This window comes from Microtus oregoni, unplaced genomic scaffold, assembly GCF_018167655.1.
Source record: "Microtus oregoni isolate MIOR12 unplaced genomic scaffold, Mior012 000019F_ref0000042, whole genome shotgun sequence".
In the NCBI taxonomy this organism is placed as follows: Eukaryota; Metazoa; Chordata; class Mammalia; order Rodentia; family Cricetidae; genus Microtus; species Microtus oregoni.
In genome coordinates this window covers 40,375,417-40,401,477 of record NW_024543078.1, presented here as the reverse complement: position 1 = coordinate 40,401,477, position 26,061 = coordinate 40,375,417, and the positions used below count along the sequence as shown (strand labels likewise).

Below are 26,061 nucleotides of genomic sequence, written 5' to 3'. Positions count from 1 at the left end.
TATATCCTTCTGGAGTCTTTGATGGAGTTGAAGAATAGATAGTTATAGTTTTCCTTATTTATGATAAAAGATAAAATAGATATAAATATTGCAACTGTAATTCTTGCTTGATACCTGTTTGGTTATGTTACTATGCTAAAGTTAAAACCTTCCTTTTTAATTAAACAGAAAAAGGGAAATGGTGTGGGAGGTCCTTCTGTATATGTGTTGCTTTTATTGGTTAATGAATAAAAAAGCTGTTTTGGACAGTGGCTTAGCAGAATAGAACTAGGCCAGGAAAACTAAATTGAATGCTGGGAGAAAGAAGGCAGAGTCAGGGCTGGAGAGATGGCTCAGAGGTTAAGAGCATTGCCTCACTCAAGCTGTTCTGGACTCTGCCAGGCTTCGAATCTCTGGGAAGCTGCAGCATCTGCTCTACTGCAGGATTCTCCTTGGACAGCTCCTGGATTCCAACCAGGAGCACAGTCCTGCCACCTGTGGGACCCCGGCAACCTGGCATTGGTGGTGTCGCTGCTGTCCAATGCTCTAGTGCCGCTCTGCTAGGTCCACGGTGCAGAGCTTCAGGAGTGCTGCCTTTGAGCCATTTGCTGCATTGGACATTCCCTCCACTATACTGGACGGGCTGTGTTCATTGGCTGTCCCTCGTGCCAGAGCACTGGCGTTCTGAACACTTGGCTGGCATCCAGTGCTGTGCAGAGCACTGGGAAGCTGACTGTGGACTTCTCACTGAGCTCATAGGTATCTATTGCTGGACTATCCGTGGGACCCACCACACCTTGAGTGACGTGAAGCAGAACATGACCTGTGGTGACACAAATCAGGTGGCAATAAGCACAGCAGCAAGAGTGACAAGGCGCAGGGCTCAGCTCCAACTGCATGCACAGCAAGCAGGACGAGAGTAAGTGAGTGGGGGACTACAAAGGGCAGAGACTGTCTCCATGCTCCTATACCCAAGTGCCCCCCCCCCTTGCTGCCTGGTGACTATTGTATAAGGGCTTTCTGCACCCCTCCTGGGGTTTTGTTTGGTAACTTTCCTGATAAAAACACTCTTGAGGCCCACATCCACATCAGAATCATTGGGTCAGGGAGTGTCACACCCCACCTGTATGCTCCTACTAGCTGCTATGCCCATCACTTCAAGTCAGAGAAGACCGCTGGTGCCATTGTCAGTGCTGAGTGCCCATGATGGCCAAGCAAGGCTGGGGAATGTGGCTACACTGGAATACCAGCGGCAGTGTTCTCTTGGGACCCTGTGGATCGCTCTCCCTGCTCCAGGCTTTGGGTTTTGTGTAGCCAAGCTCTAACTGCCCTCCTGCCTACTCAGCTCAATCCTGGCAGTGCAGCTTTGAGACCTCTGTTGTGGCTGCCCAGTTGGGTGCAGGGCTTCTGGCAGATGGCGAGGATGCAGTCTCTTCCCCATTGGGAAAGTATAACCCTGTCTGTGAGTTCCCCATGAAGAATCACCTAGTGGAGGATTGGGCTGTCTCTGCTGATGAGCCAAGGCTGGGTTATAGAGGAGATCCTGTTCCCAGGACAGCTGGGGTTGGAAGAGTACTGGTAGCTCAGTGGAGATTATTTCATCAAGTCTGAAGGGCTGTGGACTCTAGGCTGCGTGGGTTCCTATGTATGACTACGGATGAAGAAGAAGCCCCCACTGAGGGCTGCACAGCTTTGTATGAATGAGAATCAAACCTGCTGGTGGAAGAGGATCACAGGAGACCCATAGTTCCCATGGCATTTAGCCTGCATACTGCCAGTCAGACTCAGAGATGAGAGGCCAAGTCAGGAGTCTTCAAAGAGAAGGCCAGAGGTGGGGTTTCAGGAGGCTGGTAGGCAGACCCAAGTGTCCTTGTTGGGCAAGGCTGAGCCCAGGTGGACCCAAATGCTGCCTTGCATGGCTCTGACCAGAACAGCTGTGGAGATGGTTCACGCTCCCTGAGGGTGGGTCTGCTCCATAGAGGGACTGTAACCTCTCACCCAAGTCTAAGTGGCTTGGACCACAGCCTCCAGCTGTCCCGGGCATAGAGGATGCCCATAAAGGCATCTGACCCCTAAAATTCATCTGGGCCAAATACTTCAGCTAGGAACAGAACTAAGTGCTACCTTGGTGTCTCAAGGAGCTGTCCCCAAGCTTGTGACATGTGCACACAACTGGACAGAGAGGCGGTGGGGCAGTGACCAGTGGCTAGCGGGCAGATATGCGTATAGATACAACAGTAACAGCGTCTGACCTGAGCCAAATGATGAGGCCCAGAAAGACTGAGCATATGGGACACAGGTCATCTTTTTATTTTTTTATTTTTCACTTGGGTGCTGGTAGCCCTGGGAGTCCACCCAGTAAGCTGTGAGTGGAGAAGGCAAGAAATAAGGGACCAGGTGTGTAGAAAAATGCTACCATTATCCCAGATATAACCTGGAGTTTGGTCACCAGTGGGCCACCTCCCCACTTCATGACACTGCCTTCAGTTTATACAGTCCTTCAGGAGGGTCCAGTGAGCTAGGTCCTTGATGGGCCCTGCAAGTGATGGAATCAAAGTCCAGGGAACCTGTTTGGCCCACAGCCCCACACAGGATCGGAGCCGGAGCCGTGCCAGCGCCCAGGCAGGGGGTGCCATAGTACCTTTGCTCCACAAGCAGCTTCCTTAGTAGAGAATCTACACAGGGGATTGGCACGCGAGGCATAACCGACCTCATTTTGCTGTCTCTGACCAAGGCCTGGCTCACTTCCAGGTGGGGTCAGCTCTGGGTCAGGACCCATCTCCGCTTCTGGTGCAAGCTCCGTCTACCCACAGACCAACGTTCTTAGGCCTAATCAGCAGGGATTTGATGATCGGCTCCCCAGAGCCTCCCACAGCAGGGCAAGTCCCTTTCTGGAGGAGGCGGGGCTCCTGGAGGGGTTAGGGGCAAGTTGGCTTTTATCTGTCTTTCCTCCTCCTCCCCAGCATCCCTTCTCCAGTGTCTGGCACGGCCGGTTGTAACCCGACTCCTGCGCCGGCTCCTCGCCCCCCACCCCCAGTCACTTGGCCCAGCAGCGCCACCCGCGCGCCCTGAGTGCCACATCACTGCACCCTCCAGCGCATCTGCGCGCCCACCATGCCTACACCGCCGCTGCTCCTGGCTGCCCTGGCTACACTGGCCGCTGCCGCACACCCCAACTGCTCGCCTGGATCCCATCCCTCCGGTAAGGTCGCAATTGCTTCTCTGGGTAGATTTTAGACAACCTCCCTCAACCCACCTGGGATCTTTTCTCTCCCTGTGGGTTGTGGAGCTACTACCTAGATAGAATGTCCTAAGGGTGCTGCTACCTTGTGACCCTTAGGCGGTAGAGAGAACTTTGCTGGGCCACTGGGCTTTCTCCGCAGCTGAACCAGGGACCCTAGGACGACAGCAGAGCCCAGACGGACACAGCACCCGCCAGCGCAGAGCAGGCACCTGGACTGGTGGGATCTGTAAATGGGTCGGAGTGAGCAGGTGCCAGGTCTGGAAGACAAGGCATTCTGAGTCCCTTGTCCTTCCAGGAATGGGGAGGTGCTGGCTATAGCAAACTCCTGACCCTTCCTTCCAAACTCCTGGCTGCAACGTGTATAACTTGCCTTTGAAAGTGGCCCAGAGAAGGGTGGAGTGTTGTTTCTGCAGGGATAGGACAGGGATAAGGGAGGGATCAGGGATCTTAACTGAGGGTCCCGAGGATGAGTCTGGAGTCCTGAACTCCATTCTGGTACCACTGCCTCTCCAGAAGCTGGGATCCAGTTTCCCTCTTACTTGGGTGGGGGTGCATCTAGTTCACATTCTTGGGGTCTTTATCAATAGCAACCACCTGAATCTAGCTGGACCTCCCCACCACCTTCAGAGCCCATGGTATCAGATGTAGGATTTTAAGAGCTAGAATTTGCAGTCACCCGAGAGCCCGCCTGCTCTGGCCAGGTGGATGTTGGGAACACAATGTTCCTTTTCTTTGCTCTCAGCCTGGGGTTTTCTCCCTACCCCTGGCCTCCTCTGGCCCTCGGTCCATCCTGCAGAATGGACGGTGCAGGCCAATTAGTCAAGTGTGTGCGTGGGCAAGTCTGTGTGGATCTGTGTGCAGTCTGTGGCTGTCTAGCACTGCTAAAACTTGCAAAGGAGGATTCTTCTCTGAACTCCTGATGTCACAGATAATGCAGAGTCAAAAGCTTGTTTGGAACCTGTGCTACAGGAAGCCTTTCCTGGTCTGCCCCATGCCAGGAGCACTACCCCCCAGACCCCAGACCTAAGTTGCTTTGCAGACACCTGATTCCTCACTCAGGTGAGCTGCGTCCCTAGCTTGACTGAGCAACACCACAACACATCAGGAGTATTTTAGCGGGGAGGGAGTAACTTCCTTGGGTCCAGTCTCATTCCCTAGGGGCACACATGGAAGTTTAGTAGGCTTTCAGATCGTGGATGCTTCTGGATCAGCCTGATGGTTTCAGTCCAGGGTTCATATCTAAGGATGGTCACAACTTCATTCTCCACCTCCATCCCATCCCCTTGTCCCAGGGGCCAGGAGCAAACCTGGCATACACTTCTCTGCCTGGTCTTTACCTTGGCAGAGGGCTCTAGTTCTTCACTGAGCCTAAGTTTGGGATGTTACTGTGACACCTTGACTGGGGGCAGCTGCTCTGATCTACCCCAGGGCATTCTGACTTCTCTGTTAGAGGGGTCAGTTGAAGAGAGAAGGTGGGTCTGAGGGCAGCTTCCATCCCTGCCTTGGTGAAATGCTGCCACCTTGTGGTTGATGTAGGTCAGCCATGCGGACTTCAAAGAGGGAAAGAAATGGGTGAGACTGATTTTAAATAATACAAATTTAATCCAATAATCTGGAAAACTACTTCAATATCTCTTCATTGACATAAAAGATGAATAAAGTATGTTCTGGTTTTCTTCCTATTGTTGTGATAAACATCATGACTTGGGGTTTGTTTGGCTCACACCTTCTGAGGAAAGTCAGGACAGGAACTCAAGGCAGACTGGGATCTGGAGGCAGGGGCGGCTGCAGAGACCACAGAGGAGTGCTGCTTACTGGCTTGCTCCCCATGGCTTGCTTAGCTTGTTTTTTATACATCCTAGGTCCACCTGCACAACAGTAAAGGGAGATTGTCCAGGCTCTCACTGAGTGCGCGGGTGAGCCCAGAGGCAGGCCAGGGGCTGGACCCTTCTCTGTTCTCTACTGCACTGGCTCATGTGCAAGGTTCTTGACAGCATGTTTAGTGCGAGGAGGGGAGTATGTCCTGGGGTGCCAGGGGCTTCTTGTGGCTTGGGTACACACCCAGATCCACACCCTAGGAGTCTGTAAGTCCGTCCCCGTCGTTTAAGAGGAGGAAATCGGGCATAATGTGCTCTCCTGTCATCCCAGCATGTGTGAGGAGAACAGGGGGGTTAAGGGTTCAAGATCAGGGGCTGGAGAGATGGCTCAGTGGTTAAGAGCATTGCCTGCTCTTCCAGAGGTCCTGAGTTCAATTCCCAGCAACCACATGGTGGCTCACAACCATCTGTAAAGAGGACTGGCACCCTCTTCTGGCCTTCAGGCATACAGACAGAATATTGTATACTTAATAAATAAATAAATATTTTAAAAAAAAAGAGTTCAAGATCATCCACAGCAACATGAAGAGAGTCCAAGGCTACCTGGGCGACACGAGTCCCTGTCTCAAACCACCAAGAGCAACCCCCAAACTCAAAGATGGTAAAATCCTAGGCAACCCTGTGAGTACCAGGCAGAGGAATGGTGTCTCAAATGCTGCCTGTCTCATGACAGCCTGGGAACAGGACCAGAATTGAGGCATCCTTGGGCTGGAGAGATGGCTCGGTGGTTAAGAGCATTGCCTACTCTTCCAAAGGTCCTGAGTTCAATTCCCGGCAACCACATGGTGGCTCACAACCATCTGTAATGAGGTCTGGTGCCCTCTTCTGGCCTGCAGACATACACACAGACAGAATATTGTATACATAACAAATAAATAAATAAATATTTTTTTAAAAAAAGAATTGAGGCATCCTGACACTGAGAGGGTTCTAGTCACCACAGTGTGACTGAGCCCCTGGCTGCCTTCTCTGTGGGTGGCAGGCACAGGCAACTCACTCCCGTGATCACCTGCTACATGACTTGTGCTGGGAAAAGGCCAGATCTTGTGAGGGACCTAAGGGTGCTGTGCCCCTGCCAGGCTCCTGGCTGCCATGTTCCACCTGAACAGGACAAAATACAGTCGTTTGAAGTACGATTAATAAAAGCTCAGAGAAATTGGGGTTCAGCCTGAAGGTCAGAAAAGCAAAACAGCCAGCGACTGGCTCTTACCTCTGCCTCAGTCCAAAAAGGCGATCCTGCCTCCAGGAATCTCAGAATGAAACTGAGTCTGAGAGCTGTCTCCTCCCATTTTATAATCCTCTCTAGATCTGGTATTAAAGGTGTGCACCACTGAGATTAAAAACATGCGCCACCCAGTTTCTATGGCAACTAGTGTGGCTACCGGGGTTAAAGGTGTGTGTTACCACTGCCTGGTCCGTAGACTGACCAGTGGTGCTGTTTTACTGTCTGATCTTCAGGCAGGCTTTATTAGAATACAAATGAAACACACCACAGTCATAGTTGCTGACAGAGTCCTTCTCCCATGCACGCACGCTTGCTCCTGAGACTCCTCTTTTGACCATGGTCATCCTACCACGTTTCTGGCCTTTTCCCAGCACAAGCCATCAAAGTCCTTTCTGGCCCTGTCTCAGGGCCAGTCCAATTTAAACCCGGTACAGTTTCCTCCTTGGCACTTTCATGTGCATGGGGTGTCCAACAGGACCATGAATGGACATAACTGCTGGTGTTCAAGAGGTTTTTTTTTTGGCCCTTTCTGGATTTTATTAGGGAGTTTTTAGGAGGCCCTTGAGGCCCCACAATTGCAAGAATAGTTTTGTGGGGTTTTTTCCCCAAAAAGGAGTCCCCAACTCACACAGCTCTGAGATTCCCGCATTTCCAGTGTCCTTGGGACTGGGGTGTCTGTTTGGATGACTCTTAGAATAATGTTCAGTCTGAGTGTGGTGGTGGAGGGACATGGGCACAGTCTGAGGCTGATGGCTCAGGACACTGTGGAAGCTGGTGCTTGGCTGGCTATGGGGATGTGGCCACAAGGACCTCTAAGTTAGTTCCAGGCTGGGCCAGAGCAATGACAATGCACCCACTTTCTTAGACAAGCTGTACGGTTTGTCAGACTCAGGTTCCTGACCCGAGAGTCAGGTGCCCGTGCTGCTTTAAGTTCAGACGTCAACAGTGCAGACCAGTGGAATGAAGGCGGCAGAGGATGGAACAGGGCTGGTGCCCAGTGAGTATTTGGCAAGGGCTGTGAGGGAGAGATGTGTGCCTGTGTCTGCTGCTAACTCAGGGTTGTCTCTCTTCCCAGGTAACTGTCAGAGGCTGGCCTCCACACACAGTGGTAGGTACCACCCCACCCATGCTTTGTTTTGTAGGAACTCTATAGTCCCCTGACCTCCATGATGTCAAATCAGAGATGCTGACGTCCGATGTGGGTAACATAGCAAACTCAGCAGATCCAACTAAATTAGACCAAACGAAAGGATAGCCTGCCCTTCCTGCCCAGCTCTTTCCTGGGGTATGCTAGGAGTCCCTCCAAGGCCAACCTTGCGTTTGTTTCCTGCTATAAGATTCATTTTCTTTTCTTTGGGGGTGGGGCTGTTATTCAGGGTGGAACCCAGGGCCTCCTGCATGTTAAACACAGGCTGTTCTGATCCACACCCCAGCACAGAGATGCCACCCTTGACTTCCGGCTGTGCAGGCCCAGGTGGGCTTGTGAACTGGGACCTGTCCTTTCCTAAAACCCCCAGGTCCTGGTTTCATCCTTACTGAGACAAGGAGGGAGAGAGCATCTCACTTAGTGACTTCAAGGCTATGCATTTAAAACGCCCAGGACAGGCTTGAGAACACAGCTGTTTCTCTGGAAGAGGCAAACTTCTCTGATGTGCATCCAGTGTATTCTGTGTGGAGAAGATAGGCAAAACCAGGGAGCATTTCCCCCATAGAACAACCAGTGCCATAGCTGAGCTTGGGGGCTCATGCCTGTCACCTTAGCATTTAGGAGGCGAAGGCAGGGGGATTACCATAAATTTGGAGCCAACTTGGGCTACATAGAAGTCCTAGGTCAGCCTGAGCTATGGAGCAAGGGCTGTCTCAAAAATACCAAGAAACTGGGCTGGCAATATGACTCAGTGGGCAGAGGTGCTTGTTGCCAAGACTGATCACCTGCGTTAAATCCCCGGGGTCCTCCCTGGGGTAGAAGGAAGGAACTGACTTCTTTAAGTTGTCCTATGACTTCCACGCTCCAGCTGTGGTTGAACTGCCTATAAATAAATGAATTCAAATATCCTGAGGCCAGAAAATAAGACAAAAATGAACATATCTAAAATGCTTTGAAAAGAAGGCAGCTGAGCGTGAAAACCGGGTCCTTTGCACACCATGACATGGGAAAGAGGCGAGATCTAGGGTCTGCACCACATGATGTCTCTTATGGGAGTGGAGGAGCAGGTGACAGGTGGCAGAGGGAGAGGCTGGACTGAGGGTACAACTTTGCGCCCAGCAGCTTCTGGGGCTTCTGGAGAAAGTCAGAAGGCCCTGCCTGGCAAAAGGGGGCTGCAGGAGGAAGGACAGTTGGAGCCATGTATACTGGCCCAGCGCAAAGTGTCCAATATCAGAGGAGCTAGCATTCTTTGGCCTGCACTTACAGTGTCCTTGTAAGAGGAGGAACAGAACCAGGCCTGCCACGTGCAATTCTGAGAGGGCCTAACCTTGTCCCTAGAGGACAGGACATTCCATGTGTGCTGTGTTCTCACGGACATCTCTCCTTTGGGGCTGTTTCGAGACTTGTTTCTGCTTCTACCAATCTACTGGCCTCATCAAGCATCCCTGGGCAGGGGAGGCAGCCTGCTCCCATTCTGCTAGGTTCTTGCCACTCTGTCCCATTTGCTGGTAGATGGCTGGGTGCAGTCAGTTCAGAGGCCTCCCTGTGTGCTCCCATAGACCCTGCTTCCTCCACGGTAGCCCTGTCCTCGCCTCTCCCCAAAGACCAAGTGCTCCACCATGGCATGACCTGGCCTTAGGTGGTATCTACTTGGGCATAGGTCATCAGATGACCTAAGACTCTCCTTCTCCAGCCACCTGCGTGGACCTGCATCTCAGGACCTGCATCGATGCCGCCTACAACCAGACATCATTTCCCACACCCCTGCAGCACCGGTCGTGGGAGACGGTGGAGTCCAGCCCTGAGTACATGCTGCTGGGTGTGTTACACTTTCTCCTGGAGGGCCAGTGCAACCCTGACCTGAGGCTGCTGGGGTGCTCTGTGCTGGTCCCCCGATGTGAGGGAGGCCACACCCGAAGGCCCTGCCGGCATGTCTGTGAGGGCCTGCGGGAGACCTGCCAACCGGCTTTTGATGCCATCGACATGGCCTGGCCCTACTTTCTAGACTGTGCCCGATATTTCGCACCAGAAGAGGAAGGTTGCTATGATCCTCTGGAACAGCTCCGGGGTAAGGCAAGGCTTTGGGGTGCTCCAGGCTGTACATTAGCTCTGGGGGTTACTGTGTGGGCAGGCAGATGTCAGGGATCCACTAGGACCATGTGGCAAACAGATCAATTGAGTCCGGGATGGCACAGACAGAGAAGAACCACATTCTGGTACTGTCTCTGCTCTCTGTAGAAGGGTACCAGTCGGGTTATAGGAATGGTTATCCCGTTGCTAAGGAACCATTTCTCAAAGGCTCCTGCATCAATGGACTCACTTATCAAAAAGGGAAGTGTCCCAGTCAGGCCTATGAAGGAGCCTCCCCACAAAGAGGCCTCTGCCCAGCAGACAGATGAGGGGGGGCATAGGCTTGGTAGACAGAGTGCCTAGCTACAGCTTCCTCCAGAAAACTGCATTGCGTTGGTCATGCCTCTGATGTGGGTTGGGAAGGGAATTCCTTAGCAGACCTGCTGGCCAAGGCTGGGCCTGAAAGATGACAGGCTCTGTGAGTCCAAGTGCCTCTTCAAGCGGACTCTTTGGGATGGCAGGACGTGTGATGGTGGAGAGAAGGACTTGGCTTTTTTCAGGACGGGCCTGTAGCAGAGGAATGGGCCTTGCTGAGTGGTAGTGAGTAGCTCATCTCAGGATGTGTGTGGAGGTCCCAGAGGGCTGCTTGGCACAGCACTTCAGTGAGCACAGCTCTGCCACTTTATACACAGTGGTTAGAAAGTGCTCCCACCAGGGACCAGCACCCACCATGCAACCCTGGCCCATGGAGCTTTCTGTGGGATGGACACAAGTACCTCTATACTGTCCAAGGCAGAAGCCACTAGCTGTGATTTAATATTATTTTCCTGTCTGAGCTCAACAGCCCCACGTGGCCTGTGTTGGCTGGTGAAGGGCAGCAGCTGGACTGCGCGGGCCCAGGCATCCTGTGGCCTTGTTTTGCAAGCTCTTAGTCTTCTGCTGCATTTGGGAGATAGGGCCAGGGAAGAAGACAGCAAAAGGACTTCCAATGGAGTCACTCTGGCCAGCCATTGGTAGATGGGCTGGTTTGTCCATCCTCATCTGCTGAGTGCCTACTGTGTACTGAGACAGAGAGGCTTTGGGAAAGATGTGTGAGTGGCTGGTAGGAGGTGCGCCATGCTGAGCTTGGTCTTGGAGCCTGGTATTCCTCTGGGGAGGACTGGCTGGTTCACCTGCAGGTACAGAAGGTGGTAGAAAGCGCTATGCCAGCAGGCAGGACTGTGCCCACAGTGGGCTCGGGCATGGAGGTGGCAAGCAAGGTTGGGGAGCAGAAAGGAAGCCAACCCATTCTGACTGAGCCTGTTGCCTCAAGAAAGCCCAGGCACTGCCTGCTGGAGAGGCATTATTCTGGGCTTGTCTACCACCAAATTGCTAGTTTCGTCTGTTCTTTCTTCTCAGTAATCATTTCGAGCAGAAAGAAAACCACAAATGGGACACAACGGGAATGACATTAACTCTTGGTGGCCCTGGGTGGCCTGCAGTCAACAGGACTAAGGAGGGCCCCAGAGCCGCTAGCTGCTGGGATTCTGCTATAGAGAGGGACAGGGAAATGAGGGGGGCAAATGTGGTGGCGTGGGGGGGGTGTCACACTGTGACCTACCACTGTCCCAGTCCCATCTTCTTCCTTGTGGGTTCTCCCCGTTGAAGAAGTGTTTGGAAACAATGTCAGCAGACTGCAGGCTGTGGGAAGCCACTCTGGGTCATGCTGCCTGGACCATGCAAGTCTTAACACAGTACAGCCCATGGCTCCAGTACAGTGGGGTGCAGAGCAGTGTCAGGGTTAGAGGCAGACGGCAGCCTCTCAGTGATTTCTGTAGGCCTAAGAGTCCTAAATGCACCTTCTCTTGGGAACTACGTTTTACACTGGAAAGCTCCCAGCAGACACGCACACATCGCTGTCATTACACACTGGGAGTGGAGATATGTTCCATATGCATCTCCTGGGCACCGTTACGGGCTACCTTGTGGCGGTGCCATCCAGGAGGCCTACGTGTCACCTCCACACCCCAATTGAATGGGGGGGTTGGGGGAGGAGGCTGCTGGGAGAGGCCGGTGAGCCATCTGAGCCGTGAGCCAATATGTCGTACACACCCCAGCCCCAATCCCACGTCTTTCCTCAGGAGAGCCGGATGCCGAGGAGGCCCCGCCCTCAGGCCTGCCACCTACCTTCATTCGCTTTGCCCACCACTCCTATGCTCAGATGGCCCGGGTCCTGAAGAGGACGGCGGCCCGCTGTTCCCAGGTGGCCAAAACCTACAGCATTGGGCGCAGCTTTGAAGGCAAGGACCTGCTGGTCATCGAGTTCTCAAGCCGCCCAGGCCAGCACGAGCTGAGTGAGTGACCATGTGAGGCCCGGGTGTGATTCGGTCCCTGGGAACAGAATGCTGCTGACCCACTTAGCCTTGGGGTACACAAGCCGGGCGTGGCCATTTGGTGTCTCCATCTGCTTACCCACCCACGATCACCTGGGCCTGGTGACGCTTTGGGGGCTGTGATTTGTGCTGCATGACCACAGTCCTCAATGACAGTATCAAAGAGGATTTCTTCAAGCTGGGTGTGGTCATGCACACCTTTAATCCCAGCACTTGGGAAGCAGAGGCGGGAGGATCTCTGTGAGTTGGAGGTCAGCCTGGTCTACATAGTGAGCTCTAAGACAGCCAGAACCAAGAAAGACCGTGTGTGTGTGTGTGTGTGTGTGTGTGTGTGTGTGTGTGTGTATAAAGGATTTCTTCAGAAAACTCATGTCATTTGTGAGTTTGGGAGCATGGACAAGAAGATGAGTTGGTCTCATCCCAGCAGGGATGCTGATCTGAGGAGACTGAGTAATAGCAAGAAAATAAGCCACCTACACAGTAGACATACACAGGGAGAGTACAAAGTGTTCCGAGAGGGTGAAAACTGCAGGGACTGGAGCAGGTCCTGGAGAGGACGCTGGGTCAGGAGTCAGGTTTAGTGGGCAATGCCTCCAGAGCTTCCCTTGATGGAGAGTGTGCCGCTGTCACCACCACTGCTGCCCCGCAACCTTGTGAGTCCCGGGTCTGCGCAGGTCTGGGTCCTGGTTATTTTCCCTCTGTTCTGTCCACGTGTGAAACATATTGCTAATGGGGTGGACACACGGGTTTTCCATTTCCAAACCACGGTCCAGCAATACTAGGTATGGAGGTCTGTTCTGAGTTGCGGAAAATGCTGGATGGCTCAGGCCCTTTGCAGCTTCCTTGCTGTGGTATAAATTAGGAAATCAAACTTTAGTGGCTCTGAGCTGGAGAAGATACACCAAGCTGACTGCATCTGGGGCTCTAGAATGTTCTAATAAAGATTTGTCTTGGGCCTTCATCTCCAGTGTGAATAGGCTGTGCTGACCCTACAAGTGCCTATAGACAGCACGGAGAGCATCTTTAAGCCCAGGTCCTCCCTTGGCTCCATCGCCCACCCCCGCTGTCCTGTAGCCATCCTTGCCTCTAGTTCCAGAATCTGTGGGCTTAGTATTCTGCTGAGTTGTCCACCTCTACCCAGCTTTCACCTTGTTGGACTGGGCAGTGTGGACATCATAAGCTCAAAGGCCTTATCTCCCACAGGGGCCAGAAGTCACTAAGTCACATCTGGTCTCCAAGAGCAAACCTAACCCCCACCCCTACAGACATGGAAAGTTCCTTGTCGTTTATACCTGGTGAAGGGCATGGACTTCCACACCTATAGCTGAATGATGCTGAGCCAAACAGGTGGGATGGGAGATTCTGTTTTCCACATGAGCAATGTTAGATTCAACTAGTAGGGGTGACTTTCCTACAGCCACACTGAGGAAGGCTGCCAGGTCTAGTCTACTGTTTCCATGACCCTTTCACCCATCCATTCATCCATCCATCCATCCATCCATCCATCCATCTAGCCATCCACCCACCCACTCATGCACCCTCACTTACCCTTTCCTCTATCCATCATTCATTATTTTATTCATTCATCTATTCATCCATCCATTTACTCATTAATTTTTTCATCCATCCATCAAACCATCTACTGATCCATCTACCCAATCATACATTAATTTATCTGTTTATTCATGTGTTCTTCCATCTGTCTATTTAACCACCAACCCATCCATCCATCCATCCATCCATCCATCATCAATCTACTCATTCATCCATACGTCCATCTATCCTCTCATCCATCTGTCCAGCCACTCATCTGCTCATCCATGCATCTATTCATCCTCCCCTCCCAGGGCCAGCTATTTTACCTAGTAAGCCCTGAAGTGTTCGACTTGTTGCACAAATATGGATAAAGGATATCAATAGAAGTTACACAAATCAATGGCACCATTTATGATTGTAGCATCCTTTACTTATGGCTAATCATTGTGGCTAAACATAAGAAATGAGCTCAAGAAGTAAGTGCCTAGATAACTCATTTTTCTCGGAGACTCTTGGTAGGAATCAGTCCTACCAAGCCTGTGAGACAACACCCCACATCACAGTTTCTCCCTGCAGTGGAGCCCGAGGTGAAGCTCATTGGTAACATCCATGGCAACGAGGTGGCGGGACGGGAGATGCTCATCTATCTGGCCCAGTATCTGTGCTCTGAGTACCTGCTGGGCAACCCCCGCATCCAGCGCCTGTTGAACACCACCCGCATCCACCTGCTGCCATCCATGAACCCTGATGGCTACGAGGTGGCGGCTGCAGAGGTGGGAGCTCCTGCTGCCTGGAGATGGGCCGCTTCCTCTGACACTCTTAACTTCTGACTTTATTCGTTGTTGATGAGGGTCTGTCTGCAGCCACCTCTCCGGGTGACCAGGACTGAGCAAGCAGCAGTACTGCAGCGTTCTGCTTGATGGGTGGGCAGGATGGGTACCGACAGAGCAGAGCTTGGTGTGTTGTTCTAGGACAGGGTTGAGGATGTAGCTCAGTGATAGAGTTCTTGCCAATCAGGAAAAATCAGGGAAAGCGTCGCAACAGGAAAGTGTGCTGGTGGGGGTTAGGGCAGTTTACAAGGAGGGACAGAAGGACATGGATGAGAACCAAGGGAGGCAAAAGGCCAGTGGTATAGGCTGCTATGGTGGGGCAGGGCGGGTACCCAGGCGTGGGAGAACAGTGGGAGCAATGATGCTGAGGGGTGGGGGAAAGGCTGTGTGGAGGGGTAAGAGGTGGGAGGAAGGGCTCATCAATGAAGCCACAGAAGCCACAGTCCTGCTTGACCCTCATCCCAGCTGGGCTGGAAGATGTGTGTGTGTGGGGGGGGGAGAGTTGTTGATCCTTGGCTGGGCCCGTGTGTTCAGGGTGCTGGCTACAACGGTTGGACCAGTGGGAGGCAGAACGCACAGAACCTGGATCTAAACCGCAACTTCCCTGACCTGACCTCGGAGTACTACCGACTGGCCTCCGCTCGTGGTGTGCGCACAGACCACATCCCCATCTCACAGTACTACTGGTGGGGTAAGGTAGGAGCTGTGTGGCTAGAGCCCACTCTCTGAGCTAGGGACTCCAGGGGTCCCTCTCGAGGGCTTGCGAGTTAGACTTATGCCTCGCTGGACCAGGGAACGATGTATTGGAATTCTCTGGTCTCCAGCAGGGCTGACACAGGCCTGCATCCTGCTGAAGCACTCATGACCCAGACACTTTCCCAGAGTCCCCGAGTTTCCCCTTAAGTATGAGCCAAGCTTGACAGGAGCTCTCTCCTCTGTAGCTAGAATAATCTGCTTAATGTAAGAACAACTTCTGAAGCCAGTGGGGTCTAATGCAGGAACAGAGCAGTCAGGAGCTGGGATCGGGTGGGGGATGCTCCTCAGATGCCTGGGAAGTTGACCTGACCAGGAGGGGCGAAGTTAGTTCCAGCCTGAATGTCCAGCAGGAACTTCATGGTGACTGGAGAGAACTGTAGCAGCTGGCCAGGAGTTCTGTTGGGTCTGGTGTGGGTGGGAAAGACATGGATGTTGGGTGGTCAGTGGAGCGGGCAGATCCCGAAAGCAGCGCTTCCTTCCCCGCAGGTGGCCCCCGAGACCAAGGCCATCATGAAGTGGATACAGAACATTCCCTTCGTCCTCTCAGCCAGCCTGCATGGGGGTGACTTGGTGGTGTCCTATCCCTTCGACTTCTCCAAGCACCCCCACGAGGAAAAGATGTTTTCTCCCACGCCCGATGAGAAGGTGAGAGATGAAATGGTGACAAGCCTGAGCAGGCGTTCTCGGTGAGCACAGTCACTCTGTTCTAACTCATGGAGACATAGGTGTTGTTGAACCCTCAGCAGCCTCTTTGCTTGCTGTCCCGCTCCAGGAAGTGCCAGTCAAGCAGAGAAAAGCTCTTTCTCAATGTCACCAACCTCAGGGAGAAGCTGTGGCTTCTTCCTGTGTTGATGTGTCTCATGTTATTCCAGACCACACCAGTAGGGAGCAGTGCTACCACATGTATGGTGCCCAGTGGACTCTAAACTGAGGGCAGAGATTAGGGGTAGGGCTCTAGGCCTTCTGCTGCTTGCAGGGGTCCTGAGGTAAAGACCCTGATTTCTCAGGTTTGTTTTCCTCACCGTGGGTGAGATTACGTGACACTGGGACCCTTCCAGGCACTCTCAACCTTAAAGCTGCCTTGCTGTGCTACCCAGTCCTGAGTTTGCAAGGAGACAGGTAACTGATCTCTGCCTTGTGAGGATAAGAAAGCAGCGTGGGGTGAGGATTCAGCTGTTCCTGGTGTCCCCCAGGCCTGGGGCCAGCTCTCCATTCCCTCCTGTATCACTAGAGGCTGCGGGCTCCTGCCCCAGGGGAGCCTGTGCAGGTCTGAGCTTGGTATCTAGTCCGGCCTCCTGGAGAATCAGCTGGGTGCAGGGAACCTGGTCTACCCTCCAGGGCAGTTTTCAGTGCAAACATAGAGGAAGGGACCCGGAGGTAGGTACCATCCAGGACGGATGAGGGCCAGGCACCAAGCTCCCTGATCTCTGAGCCAATTGGCCAGGGGAAACAACTTCCCTTACCCCCACCCCCATCCCAAACACTTAGCAAAGTGGTCTTACCTAGTCCTTTCCCTGTTCCTGGGCCACAATGGCAGAGGGGACTGCTCCCTCCTACTCTGAGGGTCCTCTGCCCATAGAGGAAAACAAACAAAACAAATAGAACAAAAAACAAAACACAAAACACCAAAACCAAACAAACAAGGACAGGAGAGCCCAGCCTCTACGAAGGGTCCCAAAGGCTGGGGCACAGTGTATGTAGACTTGTGTGAACACGGGTGCGTTCATGTTTGTGTTTGCATGCCCTTGGAGCATGTGTATGTGCTTGTGTTCACACATGTGTCGGGGGAGGAACCTCAAGCTGGCCTAGACTTAGAGAGGGCTTCTCCGAGGTTGGGCCTTCTCCTAGTGGAGCATGGGGCAAGGGTGAGGTGGAGATGTCCAGGTATGGACAGATGCTTCAGGTATAGGCCGTCAGGGGCCACTGCGCAACCAGACCAGGCTCAGTGCACTCATACTTGCAGGCTGCAAGGGCTGTGCCAGCCACACCTGTACCCTCTGGATCCTTGGCCCTGCTTCTAACCATCCGCTCATTCGTTCATTCGTTCATTCATTCATTCGTTCCTCATCTATGCTCACTCACACATTCATTTGCACGCTCATTCAGTGTGGGGTATCAGATTGTGTGCCTTTGTAGAGCAAGTGTATCCCCAAGTGTGCTCCTGAGCAGCAGGAGCCCCTCCCTGTCAGGCCAGCCTCCCAGCCTCAGCATCTGGGGATGTCCGTCGGGGGGAGGTTCACCTCAATGGGTCCCACTAGAGTCAGAAGAAATGAGCCTACTCCCCAGCCATCAATCCTCAATCAATAACTATGCAGCCTGCAGCTGGCAGCAGGCTCTGTGGAAACCACAGTCTCAGGAGAGGTGGGGGAGTGTGAGGAAAGGAGCTCGCTTGGCGTCCCTTAGGTACACCTTTGCCAGTGTCTGTCCTGCCAGGGAGAGCTAGCCCTGGGAGCCATAATCATGCCCTCAGACCTTCCTACTTGCCACAGCCCTAGTTGGCACAGCTGCAGCTCACCATGGCACTTGCTTAGGCAGCTGCTGAGAGGGCTGGTGCCCAGTGACTTGCCTTCCTGGGTGTCTGTACCTGCCCGGCCTAGCATGAGGTTGCCTTCTTTCTTTCTTTCTTTCTTTCTTTCTTTCTTTCTTTCTTTCTTTTTGGTTTTTCGAGACACAGTTTCTCTGTGTAGCCCTGGCTGCCCCAAATTGCTATGTATATTAGGCTGGCCTCAGACTCAGAGATCTGCCTGCCTCTGCCTTGTGATTGCTGGGATTAAAGGTGTGCCACCACACCCGGCTCTAGCTGCCTTATTCATGTGCAGTCCTTAGGTCTGTGCCCCACCTGCTAACACGGCCTGCAGACACCACTCCCCTGCACCACATCCTTGCTCTCAGCCTGTCCTGAGGCTCATGTGCCCAGGATTTGGGGGATGATGGCTACAGCCTCTTCCCGGGCCTCCACCCACATGGCAGTGGAGGAGAGGAACACAGGATGGTGGCCGCAGGATGGGGTCAGACAGTTCAGGTCCTGGGGCTAACCCAGGAGCCATGCCCATGTTTAGGTAGATGGTGAAGGGCTACAGAGCCATCGCCTTCCTTCTCCATCTCCACCTCCAGATGTTCAAGCTGCTAGCCAGAGCCTATGCTGATGTCCACCCCAGGATGATGGACAGGTCGGAGAACAGGTGTGGGGGCAACTTCCTGAAGCAGGGGAGCATCATCAACGGGGCAGACTGGTACAGTTTCACTGGAGGTGCGGCCTGCACAGGCGGGTGGGTGGGGCCTCCCTCAGCAGGGCCCTGGCACTCAGGCAGGATCTGGCTTGAGTTTTGGTCACCATCTTCCAGGAGAGGCGGGACTGGGATGATGTGGTCCTGTGACTGGAAGCCACTGTGAAGTTTATTTTATAATCACCCATGTGGTGATTCCACTCATGACCAAGCCCTTGCTGCTTGTTAAGGGTCATAGAGGGCTGGTAGGTGCAGTGGTGAGTCCCCAGAGGAGCTGACATTTCAGGGACAATGGAGGAGTTTTGGTTCTGTGTAATAGGTCCTAACGGATGAGATTATCTTCTACATAAGATCACGGGGCACTTTTACTCTAAGGGCTCTGGGTTTTTCTGAGCACAGCATCCACAGGGCCCCTGAGTCCTCACTGGCTGCTGTGTCCTGGGGGAAGGCACAAATGCTGTGCGCATCCTGGAGCACCCATTGAAGGGCCCACATGCACGGGAACAGTCACCCTTCACCCTATTCGCTCTGTACCCACCACACTTCCCACCTGGACCGTTCTGCAGATGAGGGCAAGAGGCTGACTCGAGGCCTTAGTTAGCAAGGTTGGGGCTCACCTCGCCCCCTCTGACCAGTCCTGCTCAGGTGGCGGAGAGCTGCCCTTCTGTGTTCCAAAGCTATGGCATCTTTTGGGGTGTGGCAACTTCTCTTCCTGCAAAGCTTCAGGTACATTGGTTCCTCAGGGACAGGGTCCTACTGTTGAGGCTTTCAGATGTCCGACGAGGGCCGAACTGGAGAGGCCAGCCGGCTCCCTTCCTGCAGCTGGCAGGGCCATGGTCTCTGCTCTTGACACCCAGCTGCTCCTCCCACAGGTATGTCTGACTTCAATTACCTACACACCAACTGCTTTGAGATCACAGTGGAGCTGGGCTGTGTGAAGTTCCCGCCAGAGGACGCGCTTTACGGCCTGTGGCAACACAACAAGGAGCCCCTGTTGAACTTCCTGGAGATGGTGAGCCCTGCTCACTGGGAGCTGACCATGGTGGGATGGGGTCCAGCTCCACCCTTAGACTCCCTCATCCCCGGGCTCTGTCTGGGGCTCTATGGAAGTGTCTGTTCATGACTTCTCTGACCATCCAACTAGGACAGGGGGCTTCCCAACCACTTCTCGGACTCAAGGGGAGGGGGTGCCAGGTAGATGCCCTTTGGCATCTGCCAAAGAGAGAGCAGGGGCTAGCAGCCTGTGAGCAGGGTGGCTGCCCAGCCTTCAAGCCCTGGAGGTTACCAAAAAGCAGCCAGTGAGGAGATAAACCAGGCAGGAAGAGGGTGCACTCTGAGCAGAGGGGGTACAGTAGGGGACTCAGTGAGGTGACTGAGATCTCCGGGGTCCTTTCCTGTGACTGAGGTGTGGCTGCAGGAGGGAAGGGAGGGTCTCAGAGATGATGACTTTGAGATACATTTTGTTCACACATCAGGCCTGAGGGTGGAGGGTAGATCGCCCGAGACTAATTGCCTATTTGCATTGAGGCCATGTGGGCACAGGTGGGCAGGCAGAGACAGGCATGGCTGGAGAGACACCCTCAGGAAGCCCCATTGGATCCTTCAGCTAGAGTCTGCTGAGTCAGGGAAATGCGTTCCTGAGCCCAGTGATTCAACCAGCACAGCTCACATGAGGGCTGCAAAATTTTGACGAGGCTTGGCGGGTTATAGGGAGATAGCACCTCCTGAGGAAATCAAGCAAGGTCAGGTGCAAGGTGGCTGTGGCAAGCGCACAGTGCTTCATGGTTGGTCCCACCCCTAGATTGGTCCCATCCCTAGGCAGCCCTACCCTAGGCAGCCCTACTCTTAGTTGATGGGTCTTGAAAGAAGGGCCACTGTGGCCACAGGGGAACATGATTATGACATAGGGGAGATAGAGGAAAAGGAATGACTGTACACTGTGGCCTGGCAGCTGTCTGGAGTTCAGGTCTAGACTGTGTCCCCAAGGCTCTGTCCTGGAGCCCTGTCCTTCCTAGAGAGACTAGGAACCATTTGCTAGGTAAGAGCAGGCTGAGCTTTGATAGAGCAGCAGAAATGGGACAAACACAACCCCAGATAGAACAGAATGTGGCCGTGTGGCTGGGTGTCTGTTCTGTGGTAGCTGGCATGTCTGTTTGTGAGGCATGTCTGTCTGTCAGGCATGTCTCATCCATAGGCAGGACTTGGGGCAGAGGTTTGTGCTCAGGCCATTCTGTGGCTGTCTGGGGAAAATGAGTTAGTAGGAGCCTTTGGTGGGGCTGGGATCGCTCCATGGATATTGTACATGAAGTATTAGCGTATGAAGATTTAATGGCAAGCGGAGTGGTGGCCAGTCAGGCAGCACTTGGCCTCTGAGACGGATGACCCCCAGGAAAGCAGTCATGGGTCCTGATAAGGATCAGGTCTGTCATGGCCAATTGAGGTCACTTTCACAGTGATCCTGAGCAGAACAGGGGTGGGGGTCGGAGAGACAGGACCAGTTCTTTCTGCCACACAGCTCCAGGCCCTGGGTGGCAGGAGAGGACCCGAGCTGAAGTACAGATTGGAGACTAGCAAACTCTAGGGAGGGGGAGGGGCTTCTATGGATAGGCTCTGTTTCCTTAAGGGGCAGAAGAGTAAGGCCCAACTCTCAGGCCCAGCAGGGAGAGAAGAGCTGAGGCAAAGGGATTAGCGGGAAGGACACCCTGGAGGCTGAAGAATGGCAGTGTCTGGATGTGGGGAGAGGGGCTGACTGGGGCTGACTTCTAAGAGGGTGAAGGTGAAGGGCAGAGATCTAGGCATGCTTGTGTGGGAGCTGGAGGTGAGCACTGACCACTGACTCAAGGGACAGCCTTAGCCAGGTCAGCAGAGCCCATGTCACATGTGGGATTCAGCACCTGCTGCTCTGCAGTTGAGGAGGAGCTGGGTGGTGTGGTGCCATCTGCGCCATCAGTTTTCCCAACACTTCCCACGGGGGGAGCTTGGCATTTGAAACCCCTCGTCCTGTCCCACAGGATAGTGTTTCTGGGTTCAGATCCACAGAACAGCAAGCCATGCTCAGGAACATCCAGGTCACCCGTCCGGGTAACTTGTTCCTATCAGAACTGAGTTCTTATCCTGAGCTCGCCCTGCATTCTACGTGCCCTCCTTTCCCAGGGCACATTAAACACCGGATTCTTGGTAACATGTAGGAAGGAAGGGATCTGATGGTTACGTCTCCCCTTATGCCACTGAGGGTCAAGAGTGAGGGGTGGCAGCTGCCAAGGACTTCTGGCTCTGAGCAGATTAACTCCAGGGATTATTAAGCTCCTGTCTTTGCTGGTCTCAGAGGCACTGTGAGCCCTAGGTGTTGCTGGCAGCTTTGGCTCCGCTTAGACCCATTCTGTAGCTGAGGAAGCTGAGTGTGAAGAATCTAATGATTTACTGGGGTCAGGAGGCCCTGAGGTAGGAGTCATTGTGTGCGGAAGACACAGAGTGTGGCTGGGAAGCCATGGGGCTAATTCACAGTAGTCCTGAGTGGATCTAGGCCTGTGACTGTCCTCTATGGGTCTTAGGTTTTATTCTGAAGATATGGGCAGGGTGTCTGGTGCATAGACCAATACATGCAAGAATCCATAGTGGGTTGGGGTCTGAGGCCCCTGGCTGTGTCTTTGCCAGGCTTCCTTCTAGAACCTCTGCTCAGAGGGAACCAGGAATGCCTGATGAAGCTAGGAAGGTATTGGAGCTCAGAAGCACCTAGGAATAGACAGCGAAGGTCATCTTCAGTGTCTGAGGTCAAGAAGGAAAGTGAACAGGACTCTGGGGCAGAGCTGCAGTGTCAGCCAAAAAACCCAGAATGGGCCTGACAGCGGTGGCACACGCCTTTAATCCCAGCACTCGGGAGGCAGAGCCAGGTGAGTCTCTGTGAGTTCAAGGCCAGCCTGGTCTATAGAGCACGTTCCAACACAGATTCCAAAGCTACAGAGAAACCCGTCTTGAAAAAAACAAAACAACCCCCCAAAAGGAAATAAGGCCCAGAGAGTGACTTAATTACACCTGCAGAACCCCAACCCAGAGGAACCTGGTGGGGCATCAGTGAAAGAAACAGTTGTAGGCAGGTGTCACCTCTGTACCTTCTCTCTGGTACCTCCAGGTGCACCGGGGCATCAAGGGTGTGGTGACGGACAAATACGGAAAGCCTGTCAAAAATGCACGGATTCTAGTGAAAGGCATCCGCCACGATGTCACCACAGGTGAGCACAGACAGCATCCATCTGTGGTGAGGCCGGTGCAGGCGTCCCATTCCACAGGTGCTCTGTCTGTTCCCAGTTGGCTTGGTTTGTGAGAGTGGCAGCAGGGAGAGACCCTGCGTGCCCTGTGCTGTGTCTCCTGCTGGGTTTGCCTGAGAAGAGGCAGTTCTGCTGTGGCTGCTGTGTTCCCAGAAAAACACCTCCTTCTCAGAGGTGGCAGCCTGGAGCCACCTCCCTCCAGGATCCTCTTATGGCCCCAAAGGTCACACTGGTCACTGTGTGTAGGATACTTAGTTATTTAGCTTGTTGCTGTGACAAAATGCCTGGCAGGAAGCAGCCTAAGGAAGGGAGGATTCATTTCGTCTCCTAGCCCAGCCTGGTAGAGAAGTCACGGCAGTGGGCTCTACCTCCTGAAGGTTCCACAACCTTCCAAAATGCCACCACTAATCCGGCACCAGTTTCTTCAAACACATGAGCAATGGGGGACACTCCATATGGAACCCACAACACTCTGCAAAGTTGGTTTTGACTCACCTGGGCTCTGGCTGTCCTCAGGCCTTTCCCAGCTGGTAGCTCAGGAAGAATATTCAGTGCTCTCGCAGAGGACCCAGGCTCAGTTCCCAGCACACATGGTGGTCCATAGCCACCTGCCATCTCCAGTTCCAGAGGATTTAATGTCATCTTCTGACCTCTGTGGACACTATGCCTGCCTGTGGTGAAAATATATATGTGCAGGCAAAAGGCTCGCCCACGTAAAATAAGGTAATCTCAACAATCATTAAAAAGACCTGTAACATGGGTTCTGGTGGCATCATTGTACAAGGAAGTAGACTTGCTGATTGGTTATGGGGACAAGGTAAAGCCTTCCAGGACAAGGTAGCACCTAAGTAGGGCTTTGAGGGATGAATTAGGGACCTGAAAGAAGAGGACATTCCCAGGTGGAGGCAAATGCCCGTCCCACCCAAGGGCTAAGGTCCTCTTATCCCCATCTATCATACTCTGTCCAAGCCTGGGGCTGAAGCCCTCTGAGGATTGTGTCTGTTCTCTTTCAAGCCCCTGATGGCGACTATTGGAGACTCCTTCCTCCTGGTTCCCATATCGTCATTGCTCAGGCTCCCGGCTACTCCAAGGTTATGAAGAGAGTCACCATTCCCTTGCGCATGAAGAGGGCCGGCCGCGTGGATTTCATCCTCCAGCCTCTGAGGACAGGACCTGAGAACGTCCTTCCTGGACCTTCAAGAGCTTTACCCTGGTCCCAAGAGCCCCAGGGAGAGGCCACACAGCTGGACTTCGAGCCCCCCAGGGCACGTAGGCAGCCAGCTAGTGGGAGCAAGCCATGGTGGTGGTCTTACTTCACGTCACTGAGCCCAACCAAGCCACACTGGCTGCTCAAGTACTAGCACCCCCTCAGGCCCTACCGGGATGTCCACCTCCGCAGCCTGGGCTTCTGGTTCTGGAGTCCCCCAGTCACAGACATCACACACGGCCTCTGCAGCTTATTAAAGCATGTTTACCCACTGTGATGAAAGACTCCTGCTGAGAGGGGAGGAATGGGGTCTTTGCTACTGAGGGCAGCTTGAACTGGTCCTGGCCAGAAGCCTCTAGGTGGTGCTCTCCCTGTCCCTGAGGCTTTGTGGGCTGAGCTCTGGATCCTGCTGCTGCAGATCGAGAGGCCAGGAGTCACCTGGATGAAAGTGGGGTTACACAGAGGTGACTCCAAGACAGGCTCAAGGCCGCAAAGATGAAGAGTTGGTTGGCACTGGAATCCCCGCAGCTTGATTGAAATCTGCTTTTGGGGCTCACAGGCTCCGTGGGGGTTCTGATTCTGAGGCCCAGTCTTCCTTGGCCCTTCCTTCAGGGACCTTCCATAGCCGCATGCTCCCCACGGGTGCTCTCTCTCTTACCGTATCTCTCTCATACTGTAAGGTTTTCCAGTCCCAGGGGTCACTAGATGGACAGTTCTGTTGCTTTCCAGGAGAGCACCAGTGAAGAAGTGCTACCCAGCTCACACTGCATAGTAAAGTCAAACTGGAATTTTTACACAATAGAAGTTTATCATAGCCTAGTTCTGGAAGAGCTGCTCTCTCTCTGCTTGGTTTGTAGGTATCTGTTTTCCCCCGTGTCATGGGGTCATGACAACACACTAATATGTTCCCTGGCCTCTTGGCAGCCTAGGCCCTGACATAAGTTTTCTTCCTTTTTTTTTTTTTTTTTGAGACAGGGTTTCTCTGTGTAGTCCTGTCTGTCTTGGATCTCACTCTATAGACCAAGCTGACCTCTAACTTACAGAGATCTGCCTGCCTCAACCTCCCAAGTGCTGGGATTAAAGGCACACACCGCCACTTCCTGGTTTTTGTTTTGTTTCGTTTTTATTTGTTTTTTGCTTTCAAGTTCTCAAGGCCACAGTCTACATGTGTTTTTCATGGGCTTCTGATATGTGGTGGCTCCTAGAGCCATTAAACCATCCCACCAGCACCACAGTTCACAGCTGCCTAGCCTCCAAGGATGATCGGGAGTCTTGTTCAGTTTGGAGTTTTTGTGCCCTGCATCTCTCGAGGTGTCTGATGGTCAACAGGTCAGCATTTATTTGGCCTCACTGTGTACAAGACACCATGCTGAAGTCACTGCATGCCCTGTAGTGGGAACCCCAAAGGAAGATCATGTGGGTGCAGTAGAAGAAGCAGGTCCAGACTGCCAGGGTCTTGTATGTGCTGGTGGCAGCCTGGTCCTGGCAGGGTATGTGTAAAAGAAGCCATGTAGCTCTCTTGTTCTGTTCACACTGCAGCTGGAGTGTGGAGCTGAGGTGACCGACAACAGCAGTCATGCCTGACTCCAAGTGTTGGGCCCTGAGGAGAGGCCTGAAGGTAGTCAGAGAGCCTGGGCAGTGGCCCAGTTGGAGGTGATGAGGCTGTGACAGCCGGACCAACCTCCTTTCTTTATGAATATTCATATCGCTCTACCATGCCCTTCCAAAGCCCCTTGTTCTGCCGATGGAACCCTGGCCATCCTTAGTGACTTCTTGTCATCTTCTGATACCCTGTTCTATGAGTATCATATGTGTATCTGCTCCTTGCTTCTGAGCCTCTGCCCACTCTGGGCCTTGTTGCCAGGCAGGTTATAAGGAAGTACCTAGGGCCACCGGAGTATATAGGCTGCATATTCAAAGGACACAAAGTTCCCAAAGGGACACTGAAGAGTGACACATGGGTGTGTCCAGATTGAACTCCATGGTGGGGGGGAGCTACAAGCTTCTTGGTGAGCTACAGAATGCCTGAGGCGGTCTGATAAAACCTAGGACTTCAAACACAAGAGGAAGAGATTCAGAGCGAGTCAGACCTTGTGGGAGAGGGCTCCAAGGAAGAAAGACTGAACTCAGGGGTTAGCCTGAAAGTCCTGAAGGTCCCCACTCGTTGTTCAAGGATGCTGAGATGGGTCACTGAGGAGCAAGCAGTTATTAGAAGTTATTAATGCTGTAGCGAGACAGAGACAGGCAACAGCGTGGTGGGGGCTTTGAGGAGAGTGTGGGTCCTAGGACCAGAGATAGAAACATGGAGAGGATCTGAACAGAGGGA

The 26,061-nt window shown here is 53.1% G+C and overlaps 1 protein-coding gene across 1 annotated transcript; it reads left to right on the top strand.

Moving 5' to 3' along the window:
- The first annotated feature begins 2,969 nt into the window (after window positions 1-2,969).
- Window positions 2,970-23,970, top strand: LOC121459721 (carboxypeptidase Z-like). The gene is made up of 11 exons (XM_041669698.1): window positions 2,970-3,181; window positions 7,401-7,433; window positions 9,166-9,540; window positions 11,663-11,875; window positions 14,027-14,223; window positions 14,815-14,976; window positions 15,523-15,681; window positions 18,151-18,286; window positions 19,136-19,275; window positions 22,393-22,492; window positions 23,543-23,970. Exons 1-11 carry the CDS (start codon window positions 3,094-3,096, stop codon window positions 23,887-23,889), a joined length of 1,950 nt encoding a protein of 649 aa, XP_041525632.1. The 5' UTR covers window positions 2,970-3,093; the 3' UTR covers window positions 23,890-23,970.
- Window positions 23,971-26,061: the final 2,091 nt, after the last annotated feature.